The following is a 17,512-nucleotide window of genomic DNA, read 5'->3' on the forward strand; positions in this document are numbered from 1 at the left end:
ACTGAATGTTACCTTCTCTGTAACCAAACCAAGACAAGACTGACTTCAGCAGGTCAAGATGACCCCCTTTTAAACTAATAGACCCTCTCCTGGGCGTATTACTGACATAGAAAATTACAATTAACAACATTCTTCACCAGAGAAGACATTTATAGCCCCTTTAACCTCGGGTTATTTTACATATAAATTCTACACCTCCGTCTAAACAATAATGTTTGGGAGCAGAGAAGTGTGTGTCTGTGTGTGTGTGTGTGTGTGTCACATTGCAGTTTAAAGTTGAATTTACAGACAAATGTTTTGTCTCATGGTCAGTCGACATAGACAGACATTATTATTACATAGACAAATAGACGTGACATAAGTTTGGCACATATGGAACCCGATACTATGCGCTCTTTTTGGGGAGATATTTGACCTGCTGCCTCTGCAGGGCTCTGCGCTGTACCACGGTGAGGGAAGAGCAAATCTCTTTTCATGGGAAGGAAGCCCCCTCCCTCCTGAGAAGTGGAGCATCACTGAAAGAGGAGAGCTTCTACGTCACATTTCCTCTGATGAAAGTGAAAGTCAGTCTCAGAGACTGCAGTGCTGCGGTCGAGACAAGTCTGAAGACAAATTCAGCTGAATCCATCAAGTTTTTGTCAACAAAGCAGCAGAATGTCTACCAAACACTGGTGAGTACACTGTCCTACAACGCTAAAATACACTACACTAAATGTTTGGTCAAATTTAGTCAAAACCAGATGATGACTTGGCATTTTTAGAGGGGCTATACAAATAAAAATGTACTATTTTATACCGTCTAGTTCTTAATAGTGGGGCAGTTAAGCATCACAATTGTGCATTTTACGATAAAATCAACAAATGTGGCACAGATGTAGATTTATATGTTATGAAAAGATATAGATATCGCGCCGTTGGCGAGGGACGTGGCAGCCTTTTTCCAAAGTTGCCGCCAAATAGGCGCTTAATATTCCAAAATGTTGCAGAGAACTGATTTTATGACTCTGTGATTTCCAAGGTGTATTCAAGCTGGTTAGATCAGATGTCAAAAGATCACGGGCATGATTTTTTTTTACGTCTTAATTTTTTAAGGTACTTTTTAAAAGCTTTTAACCTGAGAAAAATGTGAAAACCCAATAAAAGGAGCAAGGTCACTTCAGGGTCAAACTTCACCCCCATGCCTTCATTGTAGAATGACAACCTTTAAATTACACATTTAGAACGGCAAGATCTTCAGCTTTCCATCGGTGTATTTATCTTTTCATTCGCAGTAATATTGACAGATATTGCTGGATACATTTCTTGGTTGCCAGTAACTTCTAATCACAGTTAAAGCGATACTGAACTTTGGTAGAACTTTGGGTTGTATCGCTAACTAGCCGTGATATCGGCCCAACTAAAGGAGAAAATCATCATCAATTGCTTCTGCTGCTTTTTGTCTCTCTCTATTCAGTCCCATTGCCAGCGAAACAGGTCGCTAAGGTTACTTTTATGCACAACACGTTCGGTTCGGTTAAAACAAACTCAGGTCTATTTGTCCAGTTACGGTTTGTTTGGGCTGGTCTGAAAGCTCATTCAAACTCTGGTTCTGACGAAACAACTGAACTCTGTTCCACCTGAAAAGGTGGGTCTCGGTCCGCTTCTAAGCAGACTCTGGTGCTTTTTGTTTATATATACATATATGTCACCTCGAAGCTGGCTTCCAACCTGTGTTGGCAGCTCAAGCTGAGAAATCATGACAAGTGAATCTGTGCTCCTCGGTTGGATGTGGAAAGGGCAAGTTCTCTGTAAAAAATCACACTCTCCTATTATCTTTCCATGTCCCCGAGGGCACTAGTTGTCAAAAACTCCTATTTAAAAACTTGATCCTTTCTCCGTCAAATCTAGCTAAGTCTAAAAACTACTCATCCTAATTTTTAAGGGTGAAGCCTCGACTAGCTCGGAGAATGTGTGTAAGAGAAAATGCCCCGATTCTACTTTGTCCGTAGTTTTTATATGTCCAGCTTGGACGTTCGTGCGCAGCTTTGCACCCAGGGCATGGGGCCCCACATTGCCCTTACCCCCCCCCACCCCACCCCTCTCCATACCTCATTACAACATCATTTCATTTCATCATTTCATTTTTCAATTCCTCCTGTGGTGGTCTTAGCTCAGTTAGTTCCACTTCCTCTGAGTCACAAGGCCAACGGTCCCGAGTTCAACTGCCAACAGGTTACCACACATAATAAGAATCACTTGTTATTTCTGTAGATTCGTAAAACACCATAAAAAAATCATTTGTTACTTCTGTATATTTGTAACACCATCAAAAATCATTTGTTACATATAAAACTATCTACCCCTTGTTTTAATCATGTTCCCCCAAATATCAATGCCCTCTTTGTGTCGTTTGTTTTAACCTACACAAGGCCTTTCTCTTAGAATGATTAGTTCCTCTTTTTCATATTGCCAAGATTTGATTCTTGGTTACAGCACACACACACACACACACACACACATCTGTTGATCACCACCTACTTGATTTTTATCACAACTTACTTGATTTTCAGGTATATCTCTTTACTTAATCAAAAACAAATCTTAACACTTTCTTGCTAACTTTCTAATCATTGTTAAATCGATTAGTGGTTACATACTCTGTTTCACAAGGGTCCATATTTGTGGTTTACTGACGTTGGAATGGCCTCCCTCTAGCGGCTGGCCGAGGGTAAGGCCAAGGCCGAACCTTCTCTCGGGTAAGTCTGTTGTTGTTCTCCCATCTGTCTCTCTGCCTCTCCTCCCCTCGGGTCTGCGGACGCCTGTTCCAGCCGGTCCGAGCAGGGGGAGAGTGCGCAGGTTTGGGTCGAGGGACCTCATAATTACTTGACAAAGGCCAAGACCATAACTAGACTCAAACAGATACCATCATGTCAAAAAGATAATACACAAAGAACAAAACCGGACAGAGACTCTCGATACTGACACTAAATGTCTTCGTATAAAATGTTACTGGAAAGTACAAATTTGAGTAAAATGAACTTAAAGAACACAGAAAAGTACCTGAAAGCCTCAGAGGCTGAGACACCTGTTCATTGATTGTAAAAAGCTTGTAAAGCTCCACTCAACAATAATAACTTGTTTTATTTTTGTATTTTTTACATAAAGGTTTAAATATATTTCAATTGCACCCAGTTAACATTGTTCATATTTTTTTTGCACTGGGTTATCAGCTTCCTGCTTATTTTAACATCATCTATTAAGTTTATTTTGTCTGAGATTTGAATGCATGAATCATTTTAATCATTCCTGATACTGATGAGTATTGACTTACATTTTATTGTCCTGTGGGGTAATGCTGTGGCTCCAACTGAAAGATGGAGAAATCATTAACTAATAAACAATCAAGAAATGTTATTATTGCCTCATGTGTTGTCTGTTGACCTCTAATGTGTCCGTGTGGCCTTCGTTACCTTCTGCAGCTACGTTTTCTCTTCCGGGACCTTCCAGGTCACTCATTACACTGCTGACATTCACTTCAATCCATCCTACAGCAGCGCTGGAGAGTAACTGAGTACATTTACTCAACTAGTGTACTGAAGTACAGTTCTGAGGTACTTGTACTTTATTTGAGTATTTCCATGTTCTGCTACTTTATTCTTTTACTCAACATCTGTTGGAGACACAGGTCTTAGCTGATCTGAGGCCTGTACTACGAAGCAGGATTTGCGGTTATCGAGGTAACTTCAGGGTTTTCTGTACTACGAAGCTGGTTTACTTCTTACCGGGGTAGATCACCATGGTTACTTATGCTGAACGGCTAACCTGCTCCGGAGCAGGTTATGTTCCAGATAAGAGATCAACTCGTATGAAAACACCGCCTACTGACCAATCAGAGCTCTGTGCGGTGATTGTATGGTAATATTACACACATATGAAGAAGTTACAGTCATAATCCAGGCTATAAACAACAGAGTTTAAACTGACAAATGCAGGAATGACAGTTGGATTTATGTTGTGGGTGTTTACCGCTTTGAATTATATTTTTATTTTTATTTATTTTTACTTCCTCTTGAGTCCGTTTCACACCGTCAGAGAGGAGGAAAGCAGGTGAAAGGATGTTTAAATAGTCATAGACTATACAATGGGTGTAATCCATTCATCTATTACACTCTTTGAAGCTATTTATATTTAAATGACTATTTCATTTGAGTATTCCGTTAAATTAATAAGTCTGTTAATTTACGCATTCACACATCGGGAGTTTTTTCTTTTTCCAGCTGTTCTTCCTGCATTTGGCAGCTTCATCTGTGTTACTTTTAGTCTAGATTAAGTGTTTAACTTCTTCGTATTTGTCTAATATAGTTTACTCTTCCTTTGTTAAATGTGCCACTCTGTCTGTCAGTAGACTTGTCCATGTTTGTGATTGGTCAGATGCTGTAAACACCTCCTCGTTCATGTGAATGCGCTCATAACCAGACTGAGAAACCCTGGGTTGACTTACCGAGTTGATAACCAGCTTCGTAGTACAGTTTAGCGAGATCTCGTTTGTTAGGTTAAGTGAAGCCAGATAACGAGAAGATACCCTGGGTATGTTGAACTCGCTTCGTAGTACAGGCCTCTGGTTATTGGCAACCATTAAAGATAATATTAATATCAATTGCATTAATGTTAACAGAATTATCAATATATATTAATAATAATGTGGACATCAAAATTATGTTGGTGTTGGTTCTCGCCACAATGCACTTGTTTGTAAGTTGTCACAATGTGTCGTCTGTGCTGTTATGAATGTCATCACAACGTGTCGTCTGACTGTGTTGTTATGAATGTCATCACAACGTGTCGTCTGACTGTGTTGTTATGAATGTCGTCACAACGTGTCGTCTGTGTTGTTATGAATGTCGTCACAACGTGTCGTCTGACTGTGTTATGAATGTCGTCACAATGTGTCGTCTGACTGTGTTGTTATGAATGTCATCACAACGTGTCGTCTGACTGTGTTGTTATGAATGTCGTCACAACGTGTCGTCTGTGTTGTTATGAATGTCGTCACAACGTGTCGTCTGACTGTGTTATGAATGTCGTCACAATGTGTCGTCTGACTGTGTTGTTATGAATGTCGTCACAACGTGTCGTCTGTGTTATTATGAATGTTGTCACAGCGTGTCGTCTGACTGTGTTGTTATGAATGTCGTCACAACGTGTCATCTGTGTTGTTATGAATGTTGTCACAGCGTGTCGTCTGACTGTGTTGTTATGAATGTCGTCACAACGTGTCGTCTAACTGTGTTGTTATGAATGTCGTCACAACGTGTCGTCTGTCTGTGTTGTTATGAATGTCGTCACAACGTGTCGTCTGTGTTGTTATGAATGTCGTCACAGCGTGTCGTCTGACTGTTGTTATGAATGTCGTCACAACGTGTCGTCTGACTGTGTTGTTATGAATGTCGTCACAACATGTCATCTGTGTTATGAATGTTGTCACAGCGTGTCGTCTGACTGTGTTGTTATGAATGTCGTCACAACGTGTCGTCTGTGTTGTTATGAATGTTGTCACAACGTGTCGTCTGACTGTGTTATGAATGTCGTCACAATGTGTCGTCTGACTGTGTTGTTATGAATGTCGTCACAACGTGTCGTCTGACTGTGTTGTTATGAATGTCGTCACAATGTGTCGTCTGTCTGTGTTATGAATGTCGTCACAAAGTGTCGTCTGTGTTGTTATGAATGTCGTCACAAAGTGTCGTCTGTGTTGTTATGAATGTCGTCACAACGTGTCGTCTGACTGTTGTTATGAATGTCGTCACAACGTGTCATCTGACTGTGTTGTTATGAATGTCGTCACAACGTGTCATCTGTGTTGTTATGAATGTTGTCACAGCGTGTCGTCTGACTGTGTTGTTATGAATGTCGTCACAACATGTCATTTGTGTTGTTATGAATGTCATCACAACGTGTCGTCTGACTGTGTTGTTATGAATGTCGTCACAACGTGTCGTCTGACTGTGTTGTTATGAATGTCATCACAACGTGTCGTCTGTCTGTGTTGTTATGAATGTCGTCACAACGTGTCATCTGACTGTGTTGTTATGAATGTCGTCACAACGTGTCATCTGTGTTGTTATGAATGTTGTCACAGCGTGTCGTCTGACTGTGTTGTTATGAATGTCGTCACAACGTGTCGTCTGACTGTGTTGTTATGAATGTCGTCACAACGTGTCGTCTGTCTGTGTTGTTATGAATGTCGTCACAACGTGTCGTCTGACTGTGTTGTTATGAATGTCGTCACAACGTGTCGTCTGTCTGTGTTGTTATGAATGTCGTCACAACGTGTCGTCTGACTGTGTTGTTATGAATGTCGTCACAACGTGTCATCTGTGTTGTTATGAATGTTGTCACAGCGTGTCGTCTGACTGTGTTGTTATGAATGTCGTCACAACGTGTCGTCTGACTGTGTTGTTATGAATGTCGTCACAACGTGTCGTCTGTCTGTGTTGTTATGAATGTCGTCACAACGTGTCGTCTGACTGTGTTGTTATGAATGTCGTCACAACGTGTCCTCTGACTGTGTTATGAATGTTGTCACAGTGTGTCGTCTGTCTGTGTTATGAATGTCGTCACAACGTGTCCTCTGACTGTGTTATGAATGTTGTCACAGTGTGTCGTCTGTCTGTGTTATGAATGTCGTCACAACGTGTCGTCTGACTGTGTTGTTATGAATGTCGTCACAATGTGTCGTCTGTCTGTGTTGTTATGAATGTTGTCACAACGTGTCGTCTGACTGTGTTGTTATGAATGTCGTCACAGCGTGTCGTCTGTGTTGTTATGAATGTTGTCACAGCGTGTCGTCTGACTGTGTTGTTATGAATGTCGTCACAACGTGTCGTTGACCCACCACGATTACATTCATAATAGCCCAGTCAGTCAACAGGGAGTGCAACAAGATGACAGAAGAACAGTTTAAAGTTGAATGACACAGACCATTTTTTTGTCAAGTGAGCAATCAACACAATCAGTTTGTCAAAATAGTTTTGTCACGACTGAAGTACAGTTCAAAGTTGAATAGACAGACAAATGTTTTGTCTCATGGTCAGTCGACATAGACAGACATTATTATTACATAGACTCATAGACATGTGACACAATTTGGGCACAAATGGAACCAGATACTATGCGCTCTTGTTGTGGAAATATTTTACCTGCTGCCTCTGCAGGGCTCTGCGCTGTACCACGGTGATGGAAGAGCAAATCTCTTATCATTGGAAGGAAGCCCCCTCCCTCATTAGAGGTGGAGCATCACTAAAAGAGGAGAGCTTCTATTTCATATTTCCTCTGATGAAAGTGAAAGTCAGTCTCAGAGACAGCAGCGCTGCGGTCGAGACAAGTCTGAAGACAATTTCAACTGAATCCATCAAGTTTTTGTCAACAAAGCAGCAGAATCTCTGTCAAACACTGGTGAGTACACTGTCCTACAACGCTAAAATACACTAAACTAAATGTTTGCTATACAAATAATAATTTACTATTTTATACCATGTAGTTCTTAAGATACTGAAAAACAAGTAACATTTCTTATCAACTGACATTAACCTGACAACAACAACATAACAAGATCTGTGGACTTGAGGCCTTTCAGCTCACTCAGCCTGTACCAACTTCCTGTTTTATGTAACTCGTGACAAGCAGCAGCAACAGTTGTAGAAGATGGTGGTGTTTGAAGCAGTGTGTTGTAGCAGCCACTAGAGGAAAGTATTGTATAGGTTTTAATCCTGACAGCAGCAATATACACTGTCCTAAAACGCTAAAATACACTAAACTAAATGTTTGGATAAATTTGGTTTCAACACGGTTATGATCTTTGATTTGTCATTTTTTTGCAGGGGCTATACAAATAATAATTGACTATTTTATACCATGTAGTTCTTAAGATACTGAAAAACAAGTAACATATCTTATCAACTGACATTAACCTGACAACAACAACAACATAAAAAGATCTGTAAACTTGAGCCTTTCAGCTCACTCAGCATGTACCAACTTCCTGTTTTATGTAACTCGTGACAAGCAGCAGCAACAGTTGTAGAAGATGGTGGTGTTTGAAGCAGTGTGTTGTAGCAGCCACTATTAAGTCACTACTAAGAAAGTATTGTACAGGTTTTAATTCTGACAGCAGCAGCACAGATGAAGGCTTCCATACTTTTTCTTTCTACTTTTAGTAAATACTGCAGCTGCCCTTATAAAGTGCGTACTGTTGCATGCAGTATGGAAACAATTAGTTACATACTACTTTGACCCTCTTGCTCATATATCCACAGCGCAGAGGATTGTGGGTAAGACTTTATAATAACCATCATTTATAAATGGTAAATTGATATTTAATTAAAATTGAGTTAATAGTTATTTTACTGTGAAATTATTTGTAAACCTTTAAGAAATTGTTTGTAAAACATCTATAAACATTACTTCATTAATGGTTAATTAATTGGTTTGTGAACAGTCTATAAACATTATTTTGATGGCTATTATAAAGTTACAACTGATGATTATAATACCTTGTTCAATGCTTAATAAATACTTTGTAAAGCATCTATGAACACTATTTAGATATTTAATACTTGGTTAATGGTTAATAATTGGTTTCTGGTCCATCTATCTGCATAATGTTTATAGATGTTACTATTTCTTAAAAGTTTACAAATCATCTGGTCATCATAACAAATATTTAATATAGCATATAAAATAGGTACACAATAAAAGGTTAATAAATACTTTACTAATGTAATTGGAATGTAATTGTTATCGTCTCCTATCAGCTACGACACAATATATAAATTATAAACTAATTATTTCATATTCACAAACTACTGATCAATTAACAGAAATTAAAGCATTACAAATAAATAGGTAACATTATTAACTATCATTTCATCATTAACAGTAAAATAACTATTAACTAAGTTCAATTAACTATCAATTTACCATTTAGACCATTTCAGAAAGCAGAACAAAAATATACAGGTGTTTTTGTAAAGACAACTGGTTGACAATAAATAAATAGATATACAGTATGTACACATTAAGAACGACTATACAACAATCTTACTTTATCTATACAGGTTAAGTTGTTGACAGAGATTTCAGTCTGGTTAGTAGTGTGAAGTAATGCAAGAGTGTGTGGAATAAATATGTCTATCTATTGATGAATATATTTATATTTACAGTATAAATAGACTGACAAAAGATATTGAGTACATTATTGTGTTGGTATTAACTTTAATCTCTTTGCAGTTGTGTCTCAGCAGATTATTGAACACTAGTGACAGTAGGCGAGCAAGTGAATATTATTTATACAAAAGTGCTTTACAGAAACAGACAAAGATGGTGAGACAAGATGAGATATAAAAACATGGAAACATACCAACAAAAAAATAGGATGTTGTTATTCCACCTGTTTGTATCTAACCTGTCTCACTGTGTTTCTTCTTTTTAGTGATGTCAACTTGTTCCCAGATCTCAGATATTAACTAGGTGTGTACAAAGTTATTATAACTGATACAAACGATGGACAAAAGTACTAAAATTAAATGCAAGTTATAATAAATCCGAATAATCCTTGAGGTGCGCTCTGCAGACTGTAGGCCTCAGGATTCATTAAAGCAAGTGTTTGTTGGATCAACATGAAAACTGTTGTAAAGGTCTGAAATAAACTAAAGAGAAAAGTAATTAAAGTATTTATTGCATTGTAGTTATTTTTGTAGCTTGACAGCAATAAAAAGGGCTGCGGTTGCTGCCGGACATGCTATATGGTCTACTGTCCTGTTTATTGTTTTATTAATTGTACACAGTTGGTGAACCCAGGACGCTCGGTTACACTACAATGAAGGATTTAAGACATTCAAATAATCAGCTTTGCAAATGTTGCAAAATGAAGGAAATACATTTCACATGTATGTTAGAGCTGAAGGATTTACACAAGGATACACAAAACACTGAATGTAAACAGATTCAAGATTCAAGCCCTTTATTGTCATTGTGTAGTACAACAAAATTAGATTGTGACAATTCCATAGGTGCTAATGAAAAGATAATACAGTATAAAAAGAGATAATACAATATAAATATAAAAATATAAAAGATAATACAGTATAAAAGTACAATATGTGTATTGGCGAGATGACAGTTTTTCCAGATTACAGTTTTGCCAGATTATTGCACAAAGTGTCCGTCAGATAATTATATAATTATTGCACAGCATCAGATAATTATTGCACAAAGTGATCAGCATATGTTATTGCACATATCTGTAACAGTAGATTTACAGTATTTGCATTGCACAAAAGAGACCAACGTGTTATTGCACATGTCCGTAACAGTAGATTTACGTTCTGACAGGTTTTGTTGCACGTGTTCAACTCAGACAGAGGAGATGTCAGAGTTCAGGAGGTTTATGGCAGTTGGGAAAAAGCTGTTTTTAAGTCTGTTTGTGCGTGTGTAGATTGATCTGAAGCGCCTGCCTGATGGGAGGAGCTTAAACAGGTTGTGTCTGGGATGAGTGCTGTCCTTCATGATGTTTTTGGCCCTTCTCATACAGCGAGTGTTGTGAAGGTGGTCAAGTGATGGCAGCTCAGTGCCAACAATGTCCTGTGCTGTTTTCACAACACGCTGCAGGGCTTTTTTGGCAGCTTTGGTGCAGCTGCTGTACCAGGCTGTCATGCAGTTGGTCAGGATGCTCTCTGTGGTGCATCTGTAAAAGTTGAGCAGCAGCTTCTGAGGGAGGTTGGCTCTTCTTAGCCTCCTCAGGAAGTAGAGGCGTTGCTGTGCTGTCCCTACTACCGAAAACAGAAAACTCCAAAGGCTGGTTCACTTCCTCCCTGACTTAAAGAGACAACTGAGAGAACTGAAGAAGACCATGTCTGCATTCTGCTGCTGTTTGTCACCTTCATGTTTAGTGAACTGCACCTGTTTGGTTGTACATTCGGTTTCATACAACTGTAATCATATTGATCTTTTATAAATCCCTCTTAGATCCAAACAGATTTGATTAATATTAGACTCAAATCTAATCCTTTCCTCCTCTTGTGGACCAGCTTTGATGTGAAGGTGTTGTCAGCGACAGAAAAGTGCCACAATCCATTTACCTGAGTAAAACTCACTGAAAGGGTTGGTTTCTACGCTGGGAGTCAGATCTTTGCATATCCGAGGCTTCAAACAGGCTGCTCTTTGTAGTTGTTTTGCACCTCGTTGTAGTCATTTGCTTCTTTTTGAGGTCATTTTGCATCTCAGTAGGAGCGAAAGGGGCATCAGTGTGTGTTGGACATGATATTACCAGATATTTTATAATAATGATAAATATGTTTATATCACACAGACAGATGACGGGTTGGACAGCAGAAGAGTCAGAAAAGTGAACTGCTGTTCATTTTGTCCAGTTCAGACTGAGCGATGGCCTCTAAAGCCAGTGGGATGATGGAGGTGGCAGCGCTTGGCCGGCCTTTCAGCCTCGGGATGTTATACGACTGCCGTGAAGACTCACTCGTCCCTGGTAAGGATTTACATGTGAAGATACTTAATGTTTCACAACCACAATTCAGTATTTAAATGTATATTCAACAATGTTTCACACAGACAAAGATCTGTTGATCAGTTCTGCTCCTTTATTCTTATTAGTTATCCACCTTATATCCAAGCCATGAAATCCTTTTAATATTTATTGTTGTAATCACCCAAGAAGGGCTCTCTTCATTATCATACACCCTCTCGGAGGAAATATATAACTGAAAAAACAATTTCACAATTTTCAAGTATGGTGAGCAGGATGCTGAGACACTCGCCTTCAATTTAATTTGTATGAGTATCTAATCTGTCTTGTGTGACATAACAACACCTTCTCCTGTCTAGCTGGTTCTGGACGCTGAACTTGATTTTCACTTCTTCTTTTTCAGGAATGACACTGTGGGACCATGATGATCTGATGAGAAACATTAGTGACAGACCAAAACCTAGCAGTGACTTTGAGATAGTTGCATCTGAATCAATTGCAGATAAATCTTCAGCACTAAATGTCGAAGCCTCTCTGAAAGCAAGTTTCTTAGGTGGACTGGTTGAGGTTGGAGGATCGGCAAAATACCTGAACGATAGTAAGACTTCCAAAAATCAGGCCAGAGTAACACTGAATTACAAAACTACCACAAAGTTCCAGGAACTGTCAATGAATCATCTTGGAAGAGGCAATGTGAAGCATCCGTATGTCTTTGATAAAGGATTGGCAACACATGTAGTCACTGGTATCCTTTATGGGGCACAAGCCTTCTTTGTCTTTGACCGTGAGGTGTCTGAAAAGGAAGATCATCAAGACATTCAGGGAAACTTGAAAGTCATGATCAAGAAGATTCCTTGCTTTGCGATAGAGGGTGAAGGTTCGCTGAAAATGGAAGACAAGGACAGAGAAAATGTTGAGAAATTCTCCTGCAGATTCTTTGGAGACTTCTCCCTTCAGAAACCTCCGACATCCTTTCAGGATGCAGTGGAAGTCTACCAAAGTCTGCCAAAATTGCTGGGAGCCAACGGAGAAAACGCCGTACCGATGAAAGTCTGGCTGTTGCCACTGACAACTTTAGATTCTTCTGCTGCTAAACTCGTACGTCAGATAAGTATAAGATTAGTTCAAGAATCCCAGCGTGTCCTGGAGGACTTCAGTGAGCTGGAAATGAGGTGCAATGATGCATTAAAAACCACCACTGCACAGCAGTTCCCACAAATTGGCGAAAAGATCAAAACCTTTAAAGAGATGTGTTCTGAGTTCAGACTGGAACTTCAAGGAACCTTGGCAAAGAAACTTCCATTAATCCGAGGAGGAGGAGAAGAGGAGGCTGTGCTCGCTGAGATCTTGAAGAAGAGATGCTCTTCTCCTTTCAACAGCAAAAACCTGAACGAGTGGATGGACTGTAAAAAGAAAGAAGTCAACACATTGAAGTCTTTCACCAACATGATGAAAAACACCAAGATCGTTCCATCTGAAAATGGTCTTCATGAAGAAATTCTCAGTGCAGAGCATGCTGTGTGTTTTGTTTTCACCTCGCTGGGAAGTGCTGAACCATACCTCTCAACTTTATCAAACTACTTAAAACAAACACCAGACGACCCTCAAGATCCACGCACTCAGGATGTAGAGAAGGAACAATGGTACGCCTCAAAAGAAGTAGCAGGTGTGATGAGGCATAAAGCAAAGCTCTTCAGTGACTTTGCAGAGGCCAACAAGGAGAACAACAACATTAAGTTCTTGACAGTGGGATTAACAAATGAGACACAGAAAGGTTCAAGCATCTACCTTTATAAAGACGGCTTTCCAGACAATGAGAACTTTGAGCCGCCTTCAAAGCCTGAAACGGTAACAGTAGGTGATATAAACCACAACAGTGTGACACTGAAGATTTCTCCACCCAGATTTGGAGCAGAGATCACCTCCTACTCAGTTGAGTACTGTGTCACTGGAGAGGATGGATGGAAACAGAAAACAGCATCAACAACTGAAGAAGTCACAGTGAGCGGTCTGAGTCCTCACACAGAGTATATGTTCAGATGCAGAGCAGTGACCTCAGCAGGTTGGGTTGGGCCAGCCAATGAAGTCAGTGGTTCCATTAAAACCTTACCTTGCAGCCCTCCTGGAAAACCTCAAGTTGAACCAAACTCAAGTGAGATATCAGTTAGCTGGGAAAAACCTGCTGAGCTTGGACAAGGTGTCCACATCCTGAGCTACATCGTGGAGTACGCCGTAAAGGACAACAGGGTGAAAGAGGAAGATCTCCAATGGAGCCAAATGATGTCGAGAGCTGAAAAGGCGATCATTTCAGGGCTTCATTCAGAGACAGAATATGTCGTCAGAGTCCGATGTGATTGTGGTGTAGACGTCAGAAGCAAAGAGAGCATCACTGTTAATGTCTGCACAACAACATTTACATTCACAGAATTCCTCAAAAGTACAAGCAAAAGGATGAATGACAAATCACCCTCAGTTTATCAACTGACTCTGACAGAAGAAGATATGGACATCGATGGATGCCGGAGGTTTAACTTTGGCAAAGAAAGCACGAGGCAAAATCGCACTATTGTGCTTTTCGGAGCGACCGGATCAGGAAAGTCCACTCTGATCAATGGAATGATCAACTACATTGTTGGTGTGGAGTGGGAGGACACTTTCAGATTTCAGTTAATTGATGAGGATCAACTGAGATCACAAGCTGAAAGCCAGACCTCTGAAGTCACTGTGTACAAGATCAACCACCAGGATGGTTTTAAAATAGATCACTCACTGACCATTGTGGACACTCCAGGGTTTGGAGATACAGGAGACATAGAAAGAGACGATGAGACCATTGAATATCTGCGTAATCTCTTCTCTGCTGAGCACGGCGTCAGTGACATTGACGCTGTGTGTTTTGTAGTTCCGGCTGCTTTAGCACAACTCACACCATCACAGAAATGTGTGTTTGATTCTGTGCTCTCGGTCTTTGGCAAAGATGTGGCGGACAACATCCGGATTCTGGTGACACTTGCAGACGGCCAGCAACCAGCAGTTCTAGAGGCAATCAATGCTTCAGGTGTCCCATGTCCTAAAACAAAAGGCGGGCTGCCAATTCACTTCAAATTCAACAATTCAGTGTTGTTTGCAGACAACAAATCATCTGCAGCAGACAACATGAGTGATGAAGATGATGTGGGCTTTGAACAGATGTTTTGGAACATGGGGACAAAAGGCATGAAGAGGTTTTTTGTTGCTTTGAATATCATAGAAACCAAAAGCTTGACAATGACAAAGGAGGTCCTCAGAAAAAGAAAGCAGCTCGAGAATTCATATGAGAATTTACAGGAGCAGGTTAAAGTTGGTTTAACCAAGCTTGATGAGATAAATGAGACAGCTGTGATAGTTAAAGATCATGAGGCAGAGATCAACAAAAATAAGAACTTTGAGTTTGAAGTCGCCTTCATAATGCCTGTTAAAGTAGATATTTCTGGTACTGGATCTCAAAAGTACAGGTGGGAGTATGAGGAGGTTAAACAAAAACGTACGGTGAAAGAGCTGAAAGAAAAGTACCCACAACCTTCAGAGGCTAAAACACCTGCTGAGGCGTTGGTTGAAAAACTGAGGGCTGAATATTATCGTGTGAAGGATGAGGTGATGAAACTGATGGAGAACTCTGCTGAGTGTTTAAACAGACTTAAAGAGAGAACACTGAAGCCAGATCCTCTCTCCACTCGACAGTACATTAACATGCTGATTGAGAGAGAGGAATCTGAGGCCGAGTTAGGCTGGAAGCATCGAGTTTGGTACCTGAGAGACATACAAAGTAAATTTGACAGAAAGCCAGGGTTTAGATTCTTTGAATATCTAAAATTCAGGTTTCCAATGAAATACCATAACTAGACTCAAACAGATACCATCATGCCAAAGGGGAGATCCATCCTGACACAGATAATACACAAAGAACAAAACCGCACAGAGTCTCGATACTGACACTAAATGTCTTTGTATAAAATGTTACTGGAAAGTACATTTAAATCAGAAGAACAAATTTGAGTAAAATGAACTTAAAGAACAAAGAAAAGTACCTGAAAGCCTCAGAGGCTGAGACACCTGTTCATTGATTGTAAAAAGCTCGTAAAGCTCCACTCAACAATAATAACTTGTTTTATTTTGTATTTTTTACATAAAGGTTTAATTATATTTCAATTGCACCCAGTTAACATTGTTCATATTTCTTTTGCACTGGGTTATCAGCTTCCTGCTTATTTTAACATGATCTATTAAGTTTATTTTGTCTGAGATTTGAATGCATGAATCATTTTAATCATTTCTGATACTGATGTGTACTGACATACATGGTATTGTCCTGTGGGGTAATGTGGTGGCTCCCACTGAAAGATGGAGAAATCATTAACTAATAAACAATCAAGAAATGTTATTATTGCCTCATGTGTTGTCTGTTGACCTCTAATGTGTCCGTGTGGCCTTCTTTACCTTCTGCAGCTACGTTTTCTCTTCCGGGACCTTCCAGGTCACTCGTTACACTGCTGACATTCACTTCAATCCATCCTACAGCAGCGCTGGAGAGTAACTGAGTACATTTACTCAACTAGTGTACTGAAGTACAGTTCTGAGGTACTTGTACATTATTTGAGTATTTCCATTTTCTGCTACTTTATACTTCTACTCAACATCTGCTGGAGACACAGGTCTTAGCTGGTCTGGTTATTAGCAACCATTAAAGATAATATTAATATCAATTACATTAATGTTAATAGAATTATCAATATATATTAATAATAATGTGGACACCAAAATTATGTTGGTGTTGGTTCTCGCCACAATGCACTTTATTCTAAGTCGTCACAACGTGTCGTCTGACTGTGTTGTTATGAATGTCGTCACAACGTGTCATCTGACTGTGTTGTTATGAATGTCGTCACAACGTGTCGTCTGACTGTGTTGTTATGAATGTCGTCACAATGTGTCGTCGACCCAGCAGGATGACATTCATGACAGTGCAGTCAGTCAACAGGGAGTGCAATAAGATGACAGAAGTCTCTCATCCCTGTCAGTAGTTCTTCCCCTGGCCACCCTGATGATGATGGAGCTGCAGGTGCTATGAGATCTGCTCCGTACCTGCCCCCCTCCTCATCCTCCTCTGAGGACGTCGTAGTATGATCTGTCTCCCCAGCCGGGTCCACCCTGGCTGCCGCGCCCTCCTCTGACTGCCCTTGCCGTTGGGAACGCAGTCCCGTGCGCTCCCGTGTGGTTATGTCCTTCCGACTAGCCATCCCACTTCTGACACCATATGTCGCGGGGTTCTACCTCAAAACTCCGTACAACATGAAAACACTGGCGTAGTCGAAAAACGTTGTATTAGTCCCTTTTATTATGCCGGCCTCCCAAAGTGCAAGCAGCGCCAATATTTACAAAAGGTGAAAAAATAGAAAATAAGCTATGTACAAAAACATCAAATAGCACTGAAAATTGAGTTCCTCAATAACTCCATACTTTTCTGTCAGAAACAGGCAAAAAAAACAAAACAATCCAAAATGTAATCTGTGAGTTCACTGAATGTTACCTTCTCTGTAACCAAACCAAGACAAGACTGACTTCAGCAGGTCAAGATGACCCCCTTTTAAACTAATAGACCCTCTCCTGGGCGTATTACTGACATAGAAAATTACAATTAACAACATTCTTCACCAGAGAAGACATTTATAGCCCCTTTAACCTCGGGGTATTTTACATATAAATTCTACACCTCCGTCTAAACAATAATGTTTGGGAGCAGAGGTGTGTGTGTGTGTGTGTGTGTGTGTGTGTGTGTGTGTGTGTGTGTGTGTGTGTGTCACATTGCAGTTCAAAGTTGAATAGACAGACAAATGTTGTGTCTCATGTTCAGTCGACATAGACAGCCATTATTATTACATAGACAAATAGACGTGACATAAGTTTGGCACATATGGAACCCGATACTATGCACTCTTTTTGGGGAGATATTTTACA

General features: G+C 39.9%; 2 protein-coding genes across 6 annotated transcripts in view; both read left to right on the top strand.

The window, feature by feature from the left end:
- LOC141776382 (uncharacterized) overlaps nt 1-3,391 on the top strand; it is a 24,135-nt gene extending 20,744 nt beyond the window's left edge. For both annotated transcript variants that reach the window (XM_074649911.1, XM_074649914.1), the window contains exon 5: nt 2,872-3,391. The gene's annotated coding sequence lies outside the window, so the exon portion shown is untranslated. The remainder of the gene's footprint in view (nt 1-2,871) is intronic.
- LOC141776380 (uncharacterized) lies at nt 308-15,938 on the top strand. Of its 4 annotated transcripts, none has more exons than XM_074649900.1 (4): nt 308-671; nt 9,470-9,507; nt 11,348-11,521; nt 11,922-15,938. In XM_074649900.1, exons 3-4 carry the CDS (start codon nt 11,422-11,424, stop codon nt 15,398-15,400), a joined length of 3,579 nt encoding a protein of 1,192 aa, XP_074506001.1. In that variant the 5' UTR covers nt 308-671; nt 9,470-9,507; nt 11,348-11,421; the 3' UTR covers nt 15,401-15,938. The 4 variants fall into 4 exon arrangements, with proteins under 4 accessions (XP_074506001.1, XP_074506004.1, XP_074506000.1 ...); XM_074649899.1 differs by lacking the exon at nt 308-671 and adding an exon at nt 7,287-7,434; XM_074649903.1 differs by lacking the exon at nt 9,470-9,507.
- Nucleotides 15,939-17,512: the final 1,574 nt, after the last annotated feature.

Source organism: Sebastes fasciatus, chromosome 11, assembly GCF_043250625.1.
Source record: "Sebastes fasciatus isolate fSebFas1 chromosome 11, fSebFas1.pri, whole genome shotgun sequence".
Lineage (NCBI taxonomy): Eukaryota > Metazoa > Chordata > Actinopteri > Perciformes > Sebastidae > Sebastes > Sebastes fasciatus.